Source organism: Archocentrus centrarchus, chromosome 17, assembly GCF_007364275.1.
Source record: "Archocentrus centrarchus isolate MPI-CPG fArcCen1 chromosome 17, fArcCen1, whole genome shotgun sequence".
NCBI classification, from domain to species: Eukaryota; Metazoa; Chordata; class Actinopteri; order Cichliformes; family Cichlidae; genus Archocentrus; species Archocentrus centrarchus.
In genome coordinates, this window is record NC_044362.1 from 28,423,660 (window position 1) to 28,446,142 (window position 22,483).

Genomic DNA, 22,483 nt, shown 5'->3' on the forward strand with positions numbered 1-22,483 from the left:
CACGCGTGAGAACTTTAACAAAGGCACAGTGCACCAAACTAAGAGTGAAATCAGGTCTGATAATACAGTAATGAGCAGTTTGAAGCAGAAATTAATACTCAGACATAGCATGGTCCTCAGGATCACAAGCATGAACATTTTTCAGCTTTAATTCTTTGATTTTTTTTTTTTTTTGTTCTTTTGTTATTATAATTTTGTGTTCTCGTTTTAATGCACTTTGGTTTATTATTCATGAGATTCAGTCTGTTATATAAGCAAAAATACGTCCCCCTTGAGCAACAGAAGAAACTACATATATTTGCTGTTTTCAAAAAACGTCAAAGCTTTCACACAGACTTCCTATAAAATATTAATCTGAGTTTAAAAGAACTAAATAACAGAAGAAACAAAAACAGACACACTTTTTTTCTGTCTCAGCGTCACGTTTCCCAGTCGACAGGAGGATCAGGAGGAACGGGTGGAACCCGCAAGTTCAAGTGTACCGAATGTTCCAAGGCCTTCAAATACAAACACCACCTGAAGGAGCACCTGCGCATTCACAGCGGTGAGCTGCTGCACACATGCAGAGCCCGGTACAGTCTGTGTAGCTGTTCCAAACTAAAGGCCTCTCCAATCATCGAACACTCACCATGTTTGTAATTGAATAATAATTATCATAAAATATACGCATTCATTTGCAGATACTTTTGAGTTTTTTGTTTGTTTGCTTATTTGATAGGCATTATTTACAATAATACATGTAAACACACCAGATTTGAGATGTTTTCTTTAAAGTTGGTTATATGGAGCATTTCCTTATTGCAGTTGGTAAGCTATGTTGATATTCACTTCCCTTTAGACACACTGACATTGTTTGTCCAAATGGGACACCATAAAGCCCCTCTAGTGGCTTTATGGTATCAGTCAGGGAGCAGCGTTTTGTCAGTTGGTCTGTTTAAGCGTTTTTGGATCTGTGCTACCGTTGATTAAACTTTTTTATGCTTCTTTTTATCCCGATCCCCATTTCCCATAAGCCTTTGCCTTTTTGTAAGCTGCAGTGGAAACAGGAATGTGTTCTTAATGACTTGTCTGGTTAAATAAAGGTTACACTGGCCTGCTGCACAATCTTGTGCTGCAAAATTGGTAATAGATGTAGGTACATCCTGGCCCCACTCCAGCTTCAGTTGATAGCTGTTGTTTCTTCACATTCTGCCAACAGCGTTAGTTAATTTTGAACAGTTTTAAAGAAGGAAAGCAGGGCAATTAAAACCCGACACATAGAACAAGTATTCATAAATGTTTTTTAAGCTTGGAGCCTAGGCAACAAATTCTAACTATATTCTTCTGTTGTAATAATTTGTCAGTGCTATAATAAAAGTATAAAATGTTTTTGATTTTTCATGTTTTGGGTCTTCACTTTGAAGGTTTTGTGTAATTTCTCTCTCTCTGGCACTTTTAGGTGAGAAACCATATGAATGCTCAAACTGCAAGAAGCGATTCTCCCACTCAGGCTCTTACAGCTCCCACATCAGTAGCAAAAAGTGTGTGGGTGCTACACCCCCCAACGGTGTTGCTCGAACATCGATTAAGTCTCCCCCAGCGCCTGCACAGACGAGGCCTGTTGTGATCGCTCCGGCACGTATGGTTCTTAAAGAGAAGACTGAAAGCAAACCCCTCCAGGAGCAGCTGCCTGTCACCCAAATCAAATCAGAACCTGTGGAAATTGAGTGCAAGGCTGTGACGGCGGCACCAGCGACTTCAGCTGGCAGTAACGGTGTGGTGAACGGAGGAACGACACAGCCAACTGTGGTCCCAGCTGCAACCCTGCCTCAGGGTGTGGCTATGGTTGTACCAACAGTGGGCCTGATGTCACCTATCAGTATCAATCTTAATGACTTGCAGAATGTGCTCAAGGTAGCGATGGATGGAAATGTGCTCAGGCAGGTGCTGGGTTCAGCCAATGGGGTGGTGGCACAGGGGAAGCAGGGAATTGTAGTCCAGCAGCCGCAGCAACAGATCATCAGCCTTCCTGCCTTTGTGGATCACGATGGCACCACGAAGATCATCATCAACTACAGCATTAGCCCTGCAGCTGCCACAACTGCCACCACCCAGCCTACACCGCTTGTTGTCAAAAACAACCCTACTCTGCCTCCTACTATCGCGACTGTGGCTGCTGCAGCTCCCACTCCAACTGCAACAGATAAGCCCCAAACTCAAGAGGCGGCTGATCTTACAATTGTGAAGACAGAACCAGAATCAGTCCCTGTCGCAGATGCGGAGACAGAGGCAGCCACGCAGACAGAAACGGCAACTGATAAAACTTCAGAATCAGCTCAGATGCCAAAACCCACCAGTACATGTTTACTTTGCGACGACTGTCCTGACAATCTGGAGGCGTTGCATCTTCTCCAGCATCGCAAAGCAGCCAATGGAGAGGCCGTTGACTCTGCTGCTTTGGACCCGTCTTTCGCCGCTCTGCTAAACGAGGCAGGGGTGACCCTGGAGGAGCCACCTGTCGATGACCTCCTTTCACTCCTTAAGACCTACTTTGCCTCCAATGCCAACCCCAGTGAGGAGGAGCTGACAAAGATCTCAGAGTCTGTCAGTATTCCAATGGAAGTGGTTAGAAAGTGGTTTATCAAGATGAAATCTGGGAAAAATATGAGCAAAGGCCACAGCGATGCAAAAGCAGTTTCTAAAGACACTGATGCCACAAATTCCAGCTCAGAGGCCCCTTTGAGTAAGAATGAAGAGGAAGAAGAAGAAGACAATACAATCCAAGAAGCATCCAACAAAGCCTCATCAGGCTCTCGCAGCGCTTCCCCATCAGACTCTGAATCACTCAACAACGAGGACCTTGTCATTGTTAAAAGTGAGCCAGAAGACCCAGAGGCTTCTGACTCCCAGGCAGAGCCTCTGGACCTCTCTCTTCCCAAACATATCACAGCAGAATCAGAAAACAAAACGGCCACACCTCCCGTCAAACAGCAAGAACAGCCTCTGAACCTGACCTGTTTAAGGAAGGAGCAGCTCGAGGGTCGAACCATCTACGTCACCACACCTCAGACCGGAAGACCTGTTAACATCGTCACTACCGCACAGCTGCCCACCTTAGTGGCCATTGCTGGTCAGGGCACGGTGGGCTGCCTCAACGCCATCAACACCACAACGAAGCGCACCATCCTCATCCCCCAGCTTACATATACCTACGCCACTACAGCTGGCAATGCCACTGGAGCAAAGACTGTTGTTCTCAATGGTCATAAGGTTGGTAATGTTAAACACCGTATCACTGTGGAATCACTGTGTAACCAGTCACTAGGAATAAGATGCTCAAAGAAAGATGCTGTAGGTAGTTGCAAGTTTTTTTTTACACATTATTTAAGGAGGATTCACTGTTTCAGTCTTCGATGCCCTCACCTCTCATTCACTTTGAGTGGGGTGACGTCATGCATAGATGAACTGAGTTGTGGATCCGTTGTTTTAATTTGATTGTGCAAAAGAACTGAGAAAAGGTCCACTTTTCGAGCACTTGTATTTCCAGCTACATAAATAAAGTACCCTGAGAGAGGGACATAGCTGCTTGTGTAATCTGCCATGCAACATCAGAAGGAGGAGCTCATTGCAGAGTGATAACCACGTTATATGTATGAACAGAGTTAGCAGCAGAGCTGTGATGAGCACATTGGCTCGTGATCAGAGCTCTGTTAGCTTGCCTAGAGTGATTGGTTGTCAGGCATGCCTACCTTCAAGCATCAAAGCACATTGCTCTTTGGACCCATAAATTCAATATCCACAGAGTTCAGTATTCATTGGCCATAATGTACGTTCAAGCGGATGAGGTCTAAAAACATTGTGGCTCTAACATGCAGTTTTATTGTTGATTAATTTGTACCTCAAACTTCCATATGACTTTCCCAGAGCCTAACTTGAATCTGTACAATAATTTTATGTGACTCAGTATTAACCACAAATATTTTCTCCTTAAATTGGACATTTAAAAAGGAGGAGGACATGACCAGCACAGAATCACCATTTTCCTTTTTTAAGCGAGGACCTTCCCAGGGAGTCCTTTTACCCTCAGAAACACGTTCTATTTGTGAACAAAGTAACTCTGGCTTACTGGAAACGCTAACTTTAGGTACATTTTGCTGCGGAAAGTACCCCAGTTAACCCCAAATCAAAAGCATCCTGTTAGTATCAGCTGTTTACCACAAAAAAAAAAAAAAAAAAAAGGCAGAAATGTGTGTCAAGAGAAACATCAATCTTCTTACAACAGAAGTTCCAAAAGCCTGCGACAGGGCAAGGTTCACACAAGTTTCGCTGTCAAAGTGGCAATCGCAGCAGTCACCCAACAGCACACAGCAGTCATCAGATTCTTCTACAAGCCATTAATTATTTCAGGGAAAACAACAAACATATTAGTTACTTGAGCACGAGCCGGTGGGAGCCAGGATGCAGCAGACGTCGTCGTCATTGTGGTTGTGACTTTTGATGACCTGAAGTTTCCATTTTACCAATAATGACTCATTAGTTTTTAGGTTATTCTCCGATTCCATTTACCTGAACTGTTCCTGTCTAGTTCAGCAATACAGTTAGCTCAGTTTCCCTCTCTGACATTAGTCCAATGAACTCATTAAACATTTTAACATCCTGTCCTCATTACATCTTGTGTAATACAAGTAACATGATAGGCTCAAAACCAAATTTGCTTAAACATGAGACCTTGTGTCTGTGGCGCTGCTGATGGAAACCATCTGGACTGCAGCATGAATTACATCAGTAGATAGGAGCTGGGCTTTTTCAGAGATATTTGGCAGTCATATAGGCAGGCTTTAAAGATCCTGATGGATGTCGCTGTCACTGCTACGTCATATGATTTTAGCCAGAAGTTACCGTGTTTCAACAAGAAGGTGGAGCGCTGAATTGTCAGCCAGTGCTGGTTAGAAAGCTGTATCCAAAAACTGTACAGGCGACACAGACTAAAAACGAAGGAGAAAACCATTCAAAGAGGCCAAACGCGATATAAGCACCAGGCTGTAAACATGCTTTTTAATGCTGCAGTGTTGGACATTTTTGTTGGGCATTAGCGTCACATTTTCAGCCAAGAAGGCTGCTGCTTGACTCTGTCAGTCATAGACTTTAAATAACTTCACTGCAGGTCCTGAGGTATCATTTTAAGAACAACTCAGTCAAAATATGAACTCTTTACAATAGCATCTACCTCTCACACAATCAGAGGGATTTAAGTAATGAGTGTGATGCTAATTTTTCTAACTTTGGTGGCAGTATTACCAGGACAGGACAGGCCAGGCCAGTAAATAATGTGACTACAAAGTACCTTTTTTTGTGTTTCCAACAGGAGACGCATTTGGAGAGCAGCTCTGAGGGCGTTTCCACAGTGGAGGAGCAGAACGACTCCGATTCAGCCTTGGTGATGAAGAAGCGGCGGCTTGAAAATGGCGTCTACCCCTGTGATCTTTGTTCCAAGGTCTTCCAGAAGGGCAGCTCCCTGCTCAGGCACAAATATGAACACACAGGTACGTCTCTTTAAGGCTAATGTCAGTTTGTCACATTTAGGTTAGTAAGCAGGGTTTCTGTTACTTTTCAAAAGAGTTTTGAAGGCTGATTTACTTGTGACATCATCCCTCATTAAGTAAGTTGTACTCGGGGAGTTTTATGGGACACCTGGCCTGTAAATGTACCAGTTGTCATCAGTGCTTATAGACACGTAACTCGTGTGGTGAATTAAACAGGATATTTTCCCTGAAGCTCCAGATAGTGTCACATTGGCGTGTGGTTTTATTAAAATCTGTTAGCAGTTATCTGTACACTGCACTACTGTGGGTGTTGATTCAGCCATGACATCATCCACTTTAAAAAAAACAAAAAAAACAGTCAAATACTCTAAAAGTGCTTTAAAGTCTGTTTAAAGAAAATGATCAAAGCCACACATTATTAGAGGCTTTTAAGTTTTAATGAGTACTGGTATGCGGTGTTACTTTCTGAATTTACAAAAACTGACCTCTTTACATGTACTTAAAGCAACTTTGCAATTGCATTATAGAAGAGAGGCGCCCAAGCTTTCTTTGTTTAATAACAATGTGAACTTTTGACACCCATTTGTGAGCAAATGACAAATTATATTTTTTAAGTGTCCCAATTAATTATATTCCCATCCATCCATTCATTCTCCTCTGCTTATAATGTTCAGGGTCGCCAACCACCACGCCACCGTGCTGCCCGGATTATAAACTGCTGTTTAAATTGTTTTCCCTTAATTGGGTGTTAAATGTTTTGCATTATTTCTAAAATGATTGTTTTTTTTATTTTAAAAGGTACAGTGTACAATAATTAACACAAGCACTTAAGTTAATTATGTAAATGTGTCAGATTTAGCCATGCAGGCTAACTTTTTATCTGTAGCCTCCGGCAGACTGATGTCATTGACAGCCACTGCCAGCAGCTGTCTGTCTCCCTCGCTGCAGAGAGTGCAAAGCCGGTGGAGCGGTGGTCCTACTACCCTTACTGCATCTGGCTCTATGTTTTGGCTGCAGTCTTATTTTTCTGCAGCTCTCGCACCTTCAGACTTCAGGCCCGCACTGCTGCCGATGCAGGGAGAGAGACGGAGTAAACGATTTAACCTAACTTAAGTGGTCAGATATGAACTGAGGGGTCAGTGCTTCAGCGATAATGATGGCTGAGTAATTCATAACCAGACTACGGATACAGTGACTTACCCTCTGAGGCTCATCCCGGTTTTGATTGGTAATCTGCAATAGTGTGAAATCTGACTGAGTGATGAGCAGGCTCGTTCAAAAAGCTTTGTGCCAGCCCACGATGGTTTCATTATTTACCATTTCATGTTGAGAAAAAGAATTGTTTAGCTAAGATACTAAATGTCCATTCTGTATCATCTAATTATTTTATTTATTGTATGAAGATCTTTCAAAAGTTTATGTTGAAACAAATGCACCTATGCATGTAGTTTTTATCCTGTTGTTCTGGTTTGCCCTCTTGTGGACGTGAATATTCGAATGGCTCAAACCTGCTTGTGTTTACTTTGATGAGCGAGAAAACTGCTATTGATGACAGGCCTTGTTTGGAACTACTGCCTTCAGTAATCAGTAATCATAACGAGTGAACACTGTTGAGTAAGAATGTTTTTTCTACAGTCAGTTACAGTTTGATTTATGGAGCGAAAGAAGCAGGAATCCTCTCTAACTCCCTCTGGTTTCACTTGCAGGAAAACGACCCCACGAGTGCAACGTCTGCAAGAAGGCTTTCAAACACAAACACCACCTGATCGAACACTCGAGGCTGCACTCTGGTGAGAAACCCTACCAGTGTGACAAGTGCGGCAAGCGTTTCTCTCACTCAGGCTCGTACTCCCAGCACATGAACCACCGCTACTCCTATTGCAAGAAGGACGGGCCAAACTCCGGCTCGGGGCCACGCAGGGATCAGTCAGAGCTCGGCAGCCCAAGCGGCAGGCTGCAGTCAGACAGCCGGACCACGACCCCACCCTCCCAAATGGACTCAGATGAGAGGGAGAGTGAAGAAGAGGAAGATGAGGCCATCTGCATGGATGACATAAGAGTGGTGCAGGTGGACGACGGCGAGTGCGAGATCTACGAGGGTAATTTCGATGACGACGACGACGACGAAGAGGGAGAGGAGTTAGCAGAGGAAGAGGCGACAGCAGAAGAAGAGACTGAAAGAGATAAGGGGAAGGAGGAGTTTGCCTGTGATGTAGTAGAAGTCGAGCTGGGGGATGACCACGTGGGGAATGCCGAGATGGAGGAAAGAAGCGAGGAAAAGGAGGAATCAGCGAGTGTGGTTGCAGAGAAAACGGCAGACTGTGAAGCGAATACAAACAGCAGCATCAGGGACGGGACAGAAAGCACCGAAACAGCAGAGGAAGTGGTGACGAACGCCAAATGAAGGAAGAAAATTCTTCGGGACAGTTGGAATGTGTCGGTCATTGAAGTCGGGTAATCTCAGACAGAAACCACATCTTGCCATCAGAAGAAAGTCACGGCAGTTGCCTGATCTTAACGGTCCACTACTGTGTACAAAAACCCAGGTGTGCCTGAACTTGAAAAAAGAAAAAACAAAAACAGTGACTTTTTCTTTGTGAAAATTAAATATCAGTGTTCAAAATTGTTTATAGAAGTACAGATTTTAAAGTAGAACTCATCCATCAGCTCATTAGACTTGTTACTGAGACATCCCAGGTTGCTTTGTTTTGTTTCTTTTCACTCGGTCAGTGTTAACTAATCTTGTTTGAAAACCTTTTATCCTGTAAAGATGAGAAAGATTTCTATACCTTTTTATTGCCAATGAAGTTTCCTAAAATCAGTATTTTATTGAGTTCTACGAACAAAAACCTCTGCACTACAGTATTCCTGGTTTACCTATGGATACATGCCTCATGCATTGTATGCCCTTCAGTGTTATATATGTACACTAGCTAGCAAGATGTTGTTTGTGTTAGTGTTACTCTTTGCTAGCTAGCATTACTGTTGTTTTCAGTTTGACTGTTAGCCTTAAGGAAAACAAAGTATTCTTGGGGGAGGGTTTGGGGTGGGATGGGGAGTCCGGGATGAGAATGCGGCTTCTGTACGCCATAACCAAATTTGTCCTATCAGGGAAGGCAGAGTCACAACCTCAAAGCCAGCATGAGGCGCCTTTGTTTTGCTGCTCAGCGCAGCCTGAACGGGTGGAGTCTCCAGGTGAAGACTTAAAAGCAGACTCCAGCCTCGTGGCTCAGCTGCAGATTCCAAAACAGACGCGCCTGTTCTTACCAAGCTTCTCCTTATTTTGGTTATTTTGGTTCTCAGTGAGTGTTTCAGTATTATCAGCTTATATATGAAGTCAAACTGTATGTGAAGGATCGGGGCTTTTTTTTTTATTTTTTCCTGCTCCACCCCAATGCCTCCAGCCTTATGCAAGACCTGTGTGCTGTTAAAAGTGCCATTGAACAGTATTATTATTTTTTCCTCACACATGTAGCCAGTATTATGTCCCTCTGTTACTTACACAGGAGCCATGTTGACTAATGTTTGTTGACTTGCACAGAACAGCAGATTTGTCACAGCAGCAGAGTAGGAAACTTGAGAAACAGTATATAACATGTTAATTAATCTCTTCACTATTTAATCTGTTTAGTCTGTAAAAAGACAGAACCCACCCAAACAGCCCAGCTGGGGTCATCGTAACTCGTTTGATCTGCCAAATTAAAATCCACAATGATTCAGTTTACGATGTAAAAACAGAGAAAAGTTAAAGCCAGAGAATATTTAGAATTTATCAATCAGTTAATTAGCTCTACATGCTTCTCTAGAAGTGTTGCGTTTGTTCCCGCTACCTGCTTAGTAACTCAACAGCACCCAGCGGCCGCAGCTTTGTCGGTCCAGACTATGAAGTTTTAAAGTGATGAAATGTGTTTAAATTGTTGAGAAGATTTTAGTGTTGCTGTTATAACGTAAGAGAATCAGTTTTCAACTTTTGAGCTTCGTAAATCCAAATTTTGAAAATCCTTGAACTTAAACTCGAACTCAGTATTGTGCCTCACCAGGTTGGCTCAGGAAGAAATACACCAGACCAAATCCACGTGAGTTTAAAGTCTAACGATGATGGAGAGACTCGGTAATTTTGTCTCACTCGTGCACTTATTTTCAGATGCTTAAAAGAAACAAATTGTGGCAAGCTGTCCCGCACTTAAGGTAACAAGCGTTAGTGAATGTGGTCTCTGTTAAAGAGTTTTGAGTTATTTTACCAGACAGTGTTTATAGTAATAATCTGTTTAACTTTTTTTTTGTTTTTGAAGTATGTCCTCTGTTTGTTTTTGTCAACAATGGCAGTATTAGAACCCTTTCCACAGACAAAAAACAAAAAAAACCTGTTTAGCTTTTAGAAGACTTTTTTATATTTATGTGTCTTATTTTTATATTTTCTTTTATGGTTATTTATTACACATTGTAGTGTACATTACTGTAGTTTGAATTGATACAATAATATATTTTAGTATGAAAAATAATCTCAAGACAAACAAAAAAAAATAAAATCCCAAAATGTGGTTCTGGGAGACAAAGTTTGTTTTAACAAAAAAAAAAAAGAAAGAAAAGAAAGGAAAAAAAATTAAAATATAAACACGTATTCTGTAAACTTGACTTCTGTTTTAAGCTAAAAAAGAAAAAAAGGAATGAAGTGAGAATTAGAAACTGTTACATGTGCATCCGCTCTTTGCGTCGTTATAAAGCTACTGAATTCTAAAACTCTGTGATTTTTAAAAGCATGAGTCGTTGCCGTTTAATTGAAGGATCTTGTTATAAAGACATTACTCCTCCCTTTTTTTTTTAATATATATATATATATTTTGAAGCCAAATTTCCAGCATCCCGCCACCTTGTTTTCTGTTCTGTGCCAACTTGTTCCATTGTACTGTTGAAGGCTGCATATTGTTTGTCCTCTACACACCCTTTGTAAATCCACTGTCTTTTTGTATTGTTTTTATTTTAGGTTTGCTCCATTTCTATGACTCCCCATCACAATAAAATGTAAGACAGCAATTCAGAGTGACTCTTCTTCTTAAGTCCGTTTGTTTTTTAGGCATCCGATGGAAGTTTTCTGTAAGGTCTTTGTCTCGGGACGCTTCCTATAACACAGCCTTCTTTCCACCTTTAAATTTTCAAAGTTAAAAAATGGAGTGAACAGAAAAATAATAGAATTACAAAATGCAGAAGCAGCAAGACACAATTAGGGAAATATATAAAAACAAATTGTGTGTTTAGTAAACACAGCGTCAAGTAACCACCTGGTAGTTACTTCACCTCGCCACCGGGGGAAAACTAGTTGTAACAGGTTCCAGTTCATGTAAATTCAAAGATGAATCCTTGAGAATTTAATATGTCAGTAACTCATTCAAACTTATGTGGAACCCATAGACAGGATAATAGATGGGTGTAGCTACTGTGACATCATCCCCTGGTTTCTGAAGTCCCTTTTTGATGAACGTTTCTGCCGTTGCCATCTTGATTTCAAAAAGCGATGAGGAGGGCCGGGTCTGACTGTGAAACTGCTCGCTCATTGGCTAATGATTTGTCAATCACAAATCGGGGTGGCTGTGGCTCAGGAGGTAGAACAGGTCACCTACTAATCGGAAGGTTGGCGGTTCGATTTCCTAACTGCTCCAGGCTGCATGCCAAAGTATCCTTGGGCAAGATACTGAACCCCAAGATGCTCTCCGACGCAAGTGTTGGAGTTTGAATGTGTGTGAATGTTAGACAATAAAAGCACTTAGTTACATATGGAAGTGCTTGTGTGAATGGGTGAATGCAAACGTGCTGTATAAGCACTTTGAGTGCTCAATTAGAGTAGAAAAGCGCTATATAAGAACTAGTCCATTTACCATTTACAAATCATAAACTCAGCAGGAAAAAGTTCACATACAAAAAGACATTTTACCATAGACATCTACAGGACTGGAAGACATTTTTTGCAACCACATCTACTGCCATCTGGTGGCCTTCAGATAGAATACAGTCCGTCTCAGTGACCAGTTGGAGCTTGAAGTGTGAACTGCTCTTTCGGGGCCACAACTGCTTGGAGATCAACCAACTGCATCTGGAGAGGCCCAGCATTTGCCCATTTAAAGTGCGACCCAGACATCTGTGATGAGAAATGGGTTCTGAAAGAACATGGCGAGCTGCTGTCCAAAGCTGAAGCTGTCAAAATGGTTGCTGAAGTTTACAGTCGGCTTATCAATAACGTCAACAAAAGAAGACACATCTTGCTGTCCCTGAACCTCTTCCTGCACTGCTGGGAAATGTGCACATTCTCCTTGCAGATCTGCCTTGAACACTTCCAAGTTTCCTCTGAAAGGGCCGGACAGCTCATCAGTTCACAAATTGAATTGTTGTTGCCCTGTAGCCTCAAATTCAGTTCATTCAGATGTGAAGTGATATCAGCCAAAAAAGGCCACACTATCTGTTTATCATTTTCTAAAAAAAAAAAAAAAAAAAGAGCAAAAACTATGTTGCTTTCTGACTTACTAGCTCTGCCAAAAAAAATATGCTACTTCCCTTCTAATCAACCAAAAGCGTGCCAACACCCTGCCTTTGCAGGGATCAGCATTGGCATCAGCTTGTCTGAGGAACTCCCTAAGCATGTGAAGCTGGTAGGAAGAGGATGCCCTGAGAAAATGGATCATTTTTTTCATTGTATTCATCACCCCAGCATGCTCATCTGACAGAGAGGGGCAGAAGCCAGCTTGATGAATGCTGCAACGGTAAGATATCGGCTCAGGACTGTCCTCTTTCAGTCTTGCTGCAGCTGCTTTCTATCTTCCTATCACAGCAGGAGCTCCATCTGTGGTTATTTAAACCGCTTTTTGGGAGGCTCTGTTCCTCTGTTTTGGTGACATCTCTTTAACTGCAAGTAGATGTCTTCTCCTCTTGTACTGTTGTGAAGGGGAGTGACACCTAACAGGTCTTGAAAGAATGCTTTCTGGTCTGTGTTGAAAAACCTGACATGCACTAACAGCTGAGCATTGTTACGTCAGTGAACTCGACACATGGTGCCTTATGCGTAGCTTTATCTAGCTGGGTTAGCACGTCGTGAATCTATATTTCTCTTTTCTTTGTTTTACTCGTGTTTTATTTTTTCTTTCCATGTGTAACTTGCCTGTAACGCTCATCTGTCTGCACGGTAGAGTCACATTGTTTCCGGCCTGGAATGCACAGACTTGATTGGCAGGGCGGTATCACGTGGAATGCTTAACTCGCACGCAATTGGTCTATACGTTTCCTCAGCAAATACCACTACCGTAAAGACTACCAAAGCAGCGCCGGTTAAAGTAGAATCGCCCCATCAGGGTTTAAATGAAAACTTTGTTTGGGGTGTAGGTCCGGGGACCACTGTTATACTCTATGGTGCAACCAGAAAAGCATGCCTGATATAGTTTGAGGAGTGACATGACCACAAATGACATATAACTAAATATATTTGCAGTACTTTATGTAACAAAAAAAAAAAGTCCTCTTGCACACATAATCAACATAATTATCAGCAGCTACTTAGATTTTCTTTGATGGGTTATCAATCCACATCAGAGCTGTACACTTCAGCCACAGGAACTCGATTGACTATTACAAATTCAACTATCTACAGACTTGATAGATCACCCAACAGTGGAGTGCTGATCATGAATATCTTGGAATAATGAAGATTAAGAAGAAGAAGACTTTATTGTCATTATATGTAAACATATAATGAAATTTGTGTTCCAGAACACCCATCCAAGAGAGATACAAACACAGAAACAATCAGGGGGAGACAGGTGTCTGAGGTCATGCAGCCATTTACCGGCGCTACCTTTAGCAGGAAAACAGAAAGAGATACACTGGGATAGTTAGGTTAAAAAAAAATCATCTCGTACTGTGTTCATTATGAACACCTTACGAGGTTCCAAAAAACACCTCAGCAAAGCAGTAGCACATTTAAAGCCTGGAGAGCACTAGGGTGGGTAGGGGAGGGGAGACGAGCAGGATACTGTGATGGCCACACAGCTTCCAAGACCAGCAGTTCATGATAATGTTCATGATAAGATGGTACAATCAGCCTTGGTTGCCAGGATACCAGTTCATACAGGTCACAACACGGGGCGGGGGTGAAGAGCATCTGTTTACATAACGTCTCCAGGAGGCGATTTAGACAGACAGCCATCCAAGGCCGTCCGGGAGCCAAATTCCAAATAGTGCAATTGTTTTGGTTTAGGCCATCATAACTATTTACTGACAGACCTTACAGTTTTCTGGTTACCTCTCAGAAGTCCAATAATCCAAATTTGGTTCTACTCCACCATGCAGAACAGAGACTCCAACACTCCTCCAGATCTAATCCATTTCGATTCAGCTCTACTGAGTCTGATTGAGTTCGTACTGTTTCTGCATCCCTCATAGGCAGCCTTACTAGGGCCTGAACAGCTGCCCGGATACCAGGTATCCCCAGGTCCAATTCGGGAAAAGAAATACTGGTATCAATATATATGCCACGTCCACACAGTGCAGCCAGGAACGTTATCTTCCATCCCTACAGAAATCCATAACATAGCCAGCTGGGTGTGTAGTCTCGACCAGAGGAAAGAGGGTTCCCCTTCTCCCAATCTCCTCGTGATGAGAATTTGGCCATCAGTAGTGTTGAGAGACCAGCTGACCAGATCCATAATTTAATTTCCAGTTCGGGGATGTGTGAAAAGATGCTCTAAACAGCGAAGCAGCAAAAAGCAGGGGTAGATAGGGAAGGCTGGGGAGAAGAGAAAAATGCGTCCGTCTCCACCGAGAGCAGGAAAAAAAAAAATAAAAAAAATTAAGCACATAGCTTCAGAATGTATTTAACTTCTCAGTTGTCAGATTCTCAAGTTTATATATGGGCAACTTAAATCAAATGTGACTGTGATAATTCATGTGATTTATTTGTAACGGAAACCTAGTTTTTGCCCAGTAAGCCGTATACATAAGTGTCGTGTGGAAACTTAAAATGCAAAAATCTTCATTAAATCCTCAGTGAAGCAGAATTTGTAACTTTTGAAATGAGCTGTCTGCTGTAAGTATTTTCTTATAAGATGGGTGACATATTAAAGAAAAATACAACAAAGTCTGCAGGTAAGACGTTGGGCCATGATGTACTCTGAGAAAAGCTTGAATGTGCACCTTGGAATTGATTCTTCAGTGAAACAGAAACTCTACTGGACGGTTGAACGCCACTCATACAAAAAATATTCCCTCATTTGGTATTTTGACGATGATAGTGGAGAGAGCTGTCTAACACCTCGGTGCAGAATCTCCACATAGGGGTTCAACTGATTTGAGATCTGGTGACAGTTTCTTCTTTCAGCTGTTCCCTTATTCACAAGGGACTGTAACAGTAGATGCATCCCATATTTGATTTGGCAGATTTTTATGCTGGGTGCCCTTCCTGACACATCCCTCTCTGGGGTCTCGAGCTTTAAAAAAAGGCGACTGGACTTCTTTAAATTTTTGAAGACGTTTCACCTCTAATCCAAGAGGCTTCTTTAGTTCTAAAAACCAAAAGATGGACAGCTACAGGTAATTAAACTCCAGTGGGGGGCTGGCCATTGATCTTATATTAATCATGTGTGTCATCACATGAACCACGGTGTGAAAAAAAGCAGTGGTTTTGGGTGAAACCACTGTGAGACCTTGCCCCACCCTATCCAAAATGTGAAAGCTCTTAAAACATGTGGTTATCCCAACTGGGACTTAATTAAATCAGTGAAGATGTGCAGGAAAGAAGGTCAGAAAGAAACACAGGAGAATCTTCTCCAAGCACGACATTCCAGTGTGCTTCAGACTCAGCCACAATCCAAGACAAAAACTTGCATCATCCCAAGGACAAAACTCCCAAACACAAGTTAAACAACGTAGTGTATGCTGTGCAGTGCAGTGAGGAGTGCTCAGACCTCTACATTGGAGAAACCAAACAGCCACTCCAAAAACACATGGCACAACATAGACGAGCCACCCTGACAGGACAGGACTCAGCTGTACATCTGCACCTAAAGGATAGAGAGCATGCTATCAAGGATGCCACTGTTCACATTTTAGACCAGGAAGACAGATAGTTTGAAAGAGGAGTTAAAGAAACCATCTATGCCCACTGTGAATGACCACCAAACAAAGGTGGTGGATTATGACACCAGCTGTCAACCACCTATAATGCAGTGTTGAGAGAGCCCTCAACCCCCACTCACACCTTCGTTCAGGTGACCTCAATAGGTCACATGATAGGGCGGTGCAAGGTCTCACCTGAAACCCTTGATAGTAATGACCCACGCCTTTTTTCACACTTCGGCTCATGTGATGATGCACATGATAAGTAGTGGGTCAATGACTACCCCCAAGGAGACAACCCTCACTAGGGGGTTCAGTTTGATCACAACAAACTGTCGTCTCAGGATAAAGGTAAAGAGAAGGTAAGAAATAAAGGAGTTTATCCCGTTTGGTTTTGCATCCTAAATCAAAATGAAGACGTATCACCAGGTGGCACTATAAGACCAGCAAACACACTTTCACAATCCCAGCAAGAACTCCGGTCCACAATGTTTTGTAACACATGAGACGAATCATTCATAAGCTGAGCCATAATCATTAAAATCAGCTTGTGTCCTTTGAGTGGTAAGAGGAATTTCAATTTATGAACATAAATGTGTGCAACCTAACAATTATCTTATTCATCCATGAACAAATGACAGATGCATTGTATTACATACAATTAGAAGGGAAAAATGCAGTGAGGATTATGACGAAGCAAAGCAACCAAGAGTGTTTTAACAGCATTTTGAAAGATTCAAGAGATTTCGTCATCATTCTCCATCTGTCAGGGATGATTAGAAAGCATAGAAGCAGCTGTTATTGGACAAAACTCCCCCAGTGTTCAGGTTATTATTAAAATGAACACTGGCAATGGACTTTTACTCAATAAAAGTTCAGCACAATAAAAGAAGGGGGTTGTAGTGTGTACTGTTCGTTATAAATGGAGTTAATTAAGTTCTAATAAATATTCATGATACACCTGATTGTTGTTTTTACTGTGGCTCAGCCTCTGTGTGCAATATGAGGGAAGTAAAAACTTAACAAGAGCAGTCCTTCTATACCCACAGTCGTTTGTGAACACATGCTTCATTATGACCAAAGAGTTCAGCAAACCAGTGGTTTGGTTTGATATGTAACAGTAAGTACAATCTGATGCTATTATGTTATATGTATTTAAAGGAGTAATTCACCGTGATTCTAAACTATACCCAGAGCACCGTTTATGCATACAGTCATGGGGAACCTCTCGTAGTTTAAAGTCTTTTTATTGTGACTTTGCATTTTGTTTTGTGGTCGTTTCTTCTTTTTCATCAGTTTTTGATCATTTCACATCTCCGTCTGTGGCCCTTTACCCTCCCTGCAGTCATTTTTGGTCATTTGCAGCATGCAGCATTTCAGGTCTCTTTGAAGCGGTCTTCTTTTCCCTTCTGGCTTTTTTGTTCTTTTTGTTTTGTTGGACTTGCATCTTGTTTTTTGGTTGCTTCAGTGGTGAATTATCATCTTTTTCATCATGTGGTGACCTTATGTCTTTAGTTTTTTGTGCTTCTTTTTGGTCACTGTCTATCACTTGTTTTTTTTTTTGTTTTTCAGTGTCTTTGTATTTGTGCATCTCTTTGTGGTTATTTTATGTCACTTTTGGTTACTTGCTGCAATACTGTGGTAATTTTATGATTTCTTTACAGGCCCGTGTTCAGGTAAGCTGGTCCAGGAAATCCTTAATGCACATAGTCACAAATCAGTCATCAGTGTCACAAAACATATTTTGAATTGTCAGAGTTAACACATCTGCTGTCGCATATTAACACCAAACTCAATGCTTTGCCCTGCAAGACATGGATTGAATTGCTTCTTCTCATACAACCAGTAGGTGGCGGTAGAGGACCGACCTGTGTGATTGGTTCGTATTTGGGGATGATGCTGAAAATCTGCGAGAGCAAACGTGGAAACAAGAGCTCAAATATTTTTCATCTTAATAGAAAAGCACTGCTGCAGAGATCAGTGAGGTAAGCCTGATCATGTTTAATCTTATGTCAGACGGAGCTATTTAGCTCCCATTGAGATAGATAATTATTAAGTCCTGAGGGCTTAAAATTGTTTTTAGTGTGACAATCTGCTTCTTTCTCACTCTTCTTCACAGTTTGACAGGCATAAAATATTTATTTGCAGAAACAAAGAGCTATTAGCTGAAAATGTGGCATATTGTGTAATGGTGTGCAGTGTGTCCTTAAAAAAAACAAAAACTGAGGAAACTGGACAATTGGAGGGTAAAAGAAGAAAAAAATGGTCCACAGCAGATGAACCTCATCAGGAAGGATCTCAGAAGAAGGGTGGCATTCAAGGAACCATTCTTAAAGAAGAAAAACAGGAAGAACTGTTATGATTATGCCTGTTTATGGTATGTTTAAATGAGCCTTCTTTTATGCTGGCTTAACATTAAGAGAATACCCTGGCATTGAATAAAGCTGATACTGGTTTGTGTCACATAAAATAAAGAAAGTAAACACTTAATTAAATGTTGATAATAACTTTTATGGTTATTTTCATCATATTTATTGGCATGAAACCACTTTTAAAAAAATTAAAGTATGCCGTATTAATAATACAGTTCTATCATTTGTAAGAAAAGCTGCTTGAAATTCGGTTGAAAATTCAGAGAGTTTCGACGGTTTTGCCTATAAAAATCTGCCGTCATAGACGTCCATGCAGTAGGAAGCCTGGCTGCCTCTGAGCAATACGGCAGCCGCAGTGACCAAACAGCATCGACTAATGTGGCGTCTACATGTATATCTCTGAGGAAAGAAATAAAAAATGCGCACACCGCCCAAAAACTAATGTTCCCTGTCTGCACGTCTACGCTGCAAATGAAATTTCTGAATATCTTGACCCTGGAAGGTATTCTCTAAAATTTCCATTTTCAGCTGTATGAAATGTGGATGAGAAGCAAAAAGGCATTGAAAAAGTTACTTAAAAAAAACAAAAAAACAGTCATGTACAAAAGCTCTGAGTTGAGTCCATGTTCAGTTCTTTGGCAGGAATTCATGATCAATAACGATTTCTAATCAGCTCTGCTTTAAGTTTGTGCTCTTAGGATTGAATTATGCTTGAGTGTTGGAAGCTACTGTACTAGACCACCTCATACTGTAATAAATAAGCAGATGTTTAAATGGGGTAATGATAATGGTCTCTTACAGCTGTAGGTTGCTCAGCGCTGTGGGCATAGATGAATATCAATAATCTGTGAAGTAAAGGAAAGCAGAAATAGACCCATTTGTCTTGGGGCATTTTTTTTAACGCAATAAGTGACACATCTCTTCTCGCACAGATGTTTGGCAGCAACAACATATTCAGCTCATCTACAAACCAAACGAGTCGGTGTCTGCTGGAGCGCAACAAAGCCCAAACAACGTCAGAGCTGTAATAACCGGTAGTAATTAAAGCTCATTTCACGCCGCTGCAGTTTGTGATGCTGTGCGCACCGGGCTATTTGTCAAAATTAGCTCAAAGGCAGAGAAGCGCGTCACACCTGTCAATCAATGCAGAACCTTTCTGGCTGCCCTGATGCTGATGGAGGCCGTGCTGCTGGAATAAGTTGATGACTGATGGACTTCATTTTATCTAAATCTAAGTCCACAAGGAATACCTGAACTATTAAAAGAGTAAAGAAAATGAGAAACCGTGGGGACTCATGACCTTAGCATTTCCAAACTCTTCTGACTGATGTTTTAGGCCTCTGCTGGCACAGTTTAGTTACTTTCTCAAAGAAAGCTCAAGCAGGTGTTGAATGAAGAACTTTATGAAGCTGACTGTCTGCTCAGTGCTTCGATAGAAGAGCTGGGAAAGTTTTATTTTATCCTTTACAACTTTCTGCACTGATGCCAAAAAGGTCATTATAGCTGTTCTATGGGAATTAATGTCTTATTTTGTCTTTGTGTTTTCATTTCAATATGAAACCAAAAAAATTGCTCCAACTGAAGCATGAAAATGAAAATTAGGACTTTAATAGAAGAGATCAAACATTACAGAGCAGCTAATTTTCTTTCCAGTCATTCTGTTGCTTTAAAAAAAAAAAAAAAAAAAGAAAAGAAAAACTGAAATAAATTTTTTTTTTTCACTATCGGAAATCCTGTAATTCAACTTTTCAGTCTTGTTATATTATAAATTGCAATAAAGACTTTGATGGATGATTGATGAAGTGAAATATGACTAATTGCTGCGTGGCTTTCAAATGAAAGTCTTTAAATTGCTGAAATTATTCACGGTGATGAATGCAGATGCAGTTTCAGTCTCGGGAGGTGACAGTCGACAGATGGAGGAGAATCCATCAGAAGTAAATGAAAGCTATTCATGTGGCAAGCTCAAACGAGTGGGGGATCTGCAACCTTTGTGTTTCTCTCTGTATAATACATAATGGGGGGGTGGAAATTCACACAGTACACACTCTACATCTTGTCATTTTGTGTTCATTTGTGCTCAGCACAGTCTGTCACTCACAGCTCGGTGTTGGAAATGTGTAATTTTCTTTTCAGCGTTTGACGACATCCTTGGGAATTTTAAGATCTACAGCTGTTTGCTTGGGTTATATGTACAGTATAGCATATTATAAAAAAACACCAGTTTGCAGTGTATTGGCACATGGTCAAAATTTAGAATATTAAGGTGGGTGGCATGGTGGCGCAGTGTTTAGTAACTGTTACTTCGCAGCAAGACGGGTCCCGTTCAAACCCACCAACTGGCCCGAGCTAGGATTGGCCCCAGGCCCCTGAAAACCCTGAATCGAAGAAGTGGTTAAGAAAATGGACGGATGGGTTTAGGGTCTTTTAAGAAGTGGTTCTGGTGCTTTCTATCATACATGATTTTTTATCAGTAAATGAGCATTAACTTATAAAAAACCATGTTCAAAGTGTAGTCTAGATCATTGCCTATTAAACTTGCAATCTTCCCACATGCTTCTTTTTTTTTAACCAGCTGAGATACCTGGGGTTTTAAAGAACATAGCGTAAATCATTAACTCAAGCTCAGGTGGGTTTTTTCAGGCACATCATTTATTTATTTGACACTTCATGAAACCAAACTAACTAAATAAATATATATTAAAAAAAAATCTGTAAAACTGCATCAATGTTTCAAAGGCAGAACGTGCAGAGAGGGTGAAGACCACATGTTATCAGTGGAGCTGACGATCCCTCCTGCTATGCAACTTTTGATTTGCTGTTGAAAGCCATATGCAGTTCAATAAAACATAAAAACTGAATTTCATCACTGAGTGAGAAAACTGAAAAGGCCCATGGACTGGATGGACGTTCGATGAAAACACAAAAAGAGAGATGGACATTTGGCTTATCTTTATATGCTCCCGTGAGTTTGTCCTACGCCAGCATTTTCTGCACAAGTGACATTCCCTGTGCAGTTTCATTCCTAATAAAGACCCCAGAAAACTAACAGGTTTTCAAACAGGGAGCAGTGTTAGTAGGTGTTTGTGTGTGATGGCAGATGCTTGCCATCACGTACACACACACACACACACACACACCACATGTCTTGTTGAAGGAGTTTGTTCCCTGCCATTAAAGCAACCAAGCAAGGAGAAACTGTGTCTGTCACGAGCCCTTTTGCAGCTGCTCTGTGTCCAGCTTTTTCCCAGCTTGCTTTCTGTCCACTTGAATCTCTCTCTCTCTGTGCTGCAGACACCACCTCTACTTTTAACTGGAGGTGTCTAATCGATGCTCACGCACTAAGCAAGTCACTCAGGTGGAACAGTACACCAACAAAGTCTTAAATTTTAAAAGCAACAAGCGGGCAACAGTGCACGGACAGCCAAAAACAAGAAAAATATTATTCCTTAAGAACACAGTGACTCAGACTTTTTGTGGTTTCTGTCTGCACTACAAACAAAATGGATCTCTCAGCAAGATTATAAGCATAAAAAATGTAGAGACTTGCCATAAATCTTCCATAAGCCTCCTGAAATTTTGTGACCACAGGTACTTGAACTTTGGAAAATATTAAACTGTAATGTTCTTGTGATGTTGCTGTACAATTATGTCACTCATGAAAGTAATCTGACAGGAAATTGCACCCATATTGTTTCTTTTTTTTTGTTTGTTTTTTTTGGTCAGAAGAGTAGCTGATTGTTTTGTGCAAAGTGTTTAAATTGCTTACACTGTTGCAACAATGCAATAGAAAGGACTGAGGAAAAATCTCTCTGCCAAAGGACCAAACACCAAATAATGTGACATGTCACCTTTTTTGCGCATGATGTCGTACTCAGTTAAAATCATACAAACATGAACATTTATGTGGTTTGAAGTGAAGCCGAGCTGTGGTGTGAGAATGGTCACGAATTTCCGGGACAAACTGAGATCTGAGATGCACCGTGTTATACCTCACTTCATCAGAGCACATGTCAGGATCCCTTCAAGGTTCAAGTGTCTCCCCACAGACATCCATGTCTTTGAACCGTTGCCATAGGCGTGAATGTGATTATCAGTGGCTGTCCGTCTCTCCCTGTGATAGACTGGCAAACTCTCTGGGGTGTACTCTGCCTTTTGCCCTATGACAGCATGGATAGGCTCCAGTCCACTATGACCCTGAAATGGATAAGTGGAAGAGAGTGGAAGTAATGTGCATATTGTGCAGAACAAGGGACTAAATCCAGGTCACAGCTATGAACATAGATGATTCCCATTATACTGAACTGTAGAGTTGGTGCTTCAGTCTCTTAAATAGAGAAAATCAAACAGCAAGAGAATGGTATGTGTACGCCACTCAGACTATAACTATTATACTGCATCTAATAGTGCTTCACTGTATCTACTTGGGTACTCAAACCTTGACTTGTGATGCTTAAGGCTCAACTTGGGTCTCTGGCATGAACGGCGAAATGA

At 41.3% G+C, this 22,483-nt stretch overlaps 1 protein-coding gene across 2 annotated transcripts in view; it reads left to right on the forward strand.

Moving 5' to 3' along the window:
* LOC115795725 (zinc finger E-box-binding homeobox 1-like) overlaps window positions 1–10,556 on the forward strand; it is a 78,879-nt gene extending 68,323 nt beyond the window's left edge. For both annotated transcript variants that reach the window (XM_030751770.1, XM_030751771.1), the window contains exons 5-8: window positions 418–544; window positions 1,439–3,249; window positions 5,345–5,522; window positions 7,229–10,556. In XM_030751770.1, coding sequence (XP_030607630.1) covers window positions 418–544; window positions 1,439–3,249; window positions 5,345–5,522; window positions 7,229–7,926 — 2,814 coding nt within the window. In that variant the 3' untranslated portion in view covers window positions 7,927–10,556. The remainder of the gene's footprint in view (window positions 1–417; window positions 545–1,438; window positions 3,250–5,344; window positions 5,523–7,228) is intronic.
* The last annotated feature ends 11,927 nt before the right edge of the window (window positions 10,557–22,483 follow it).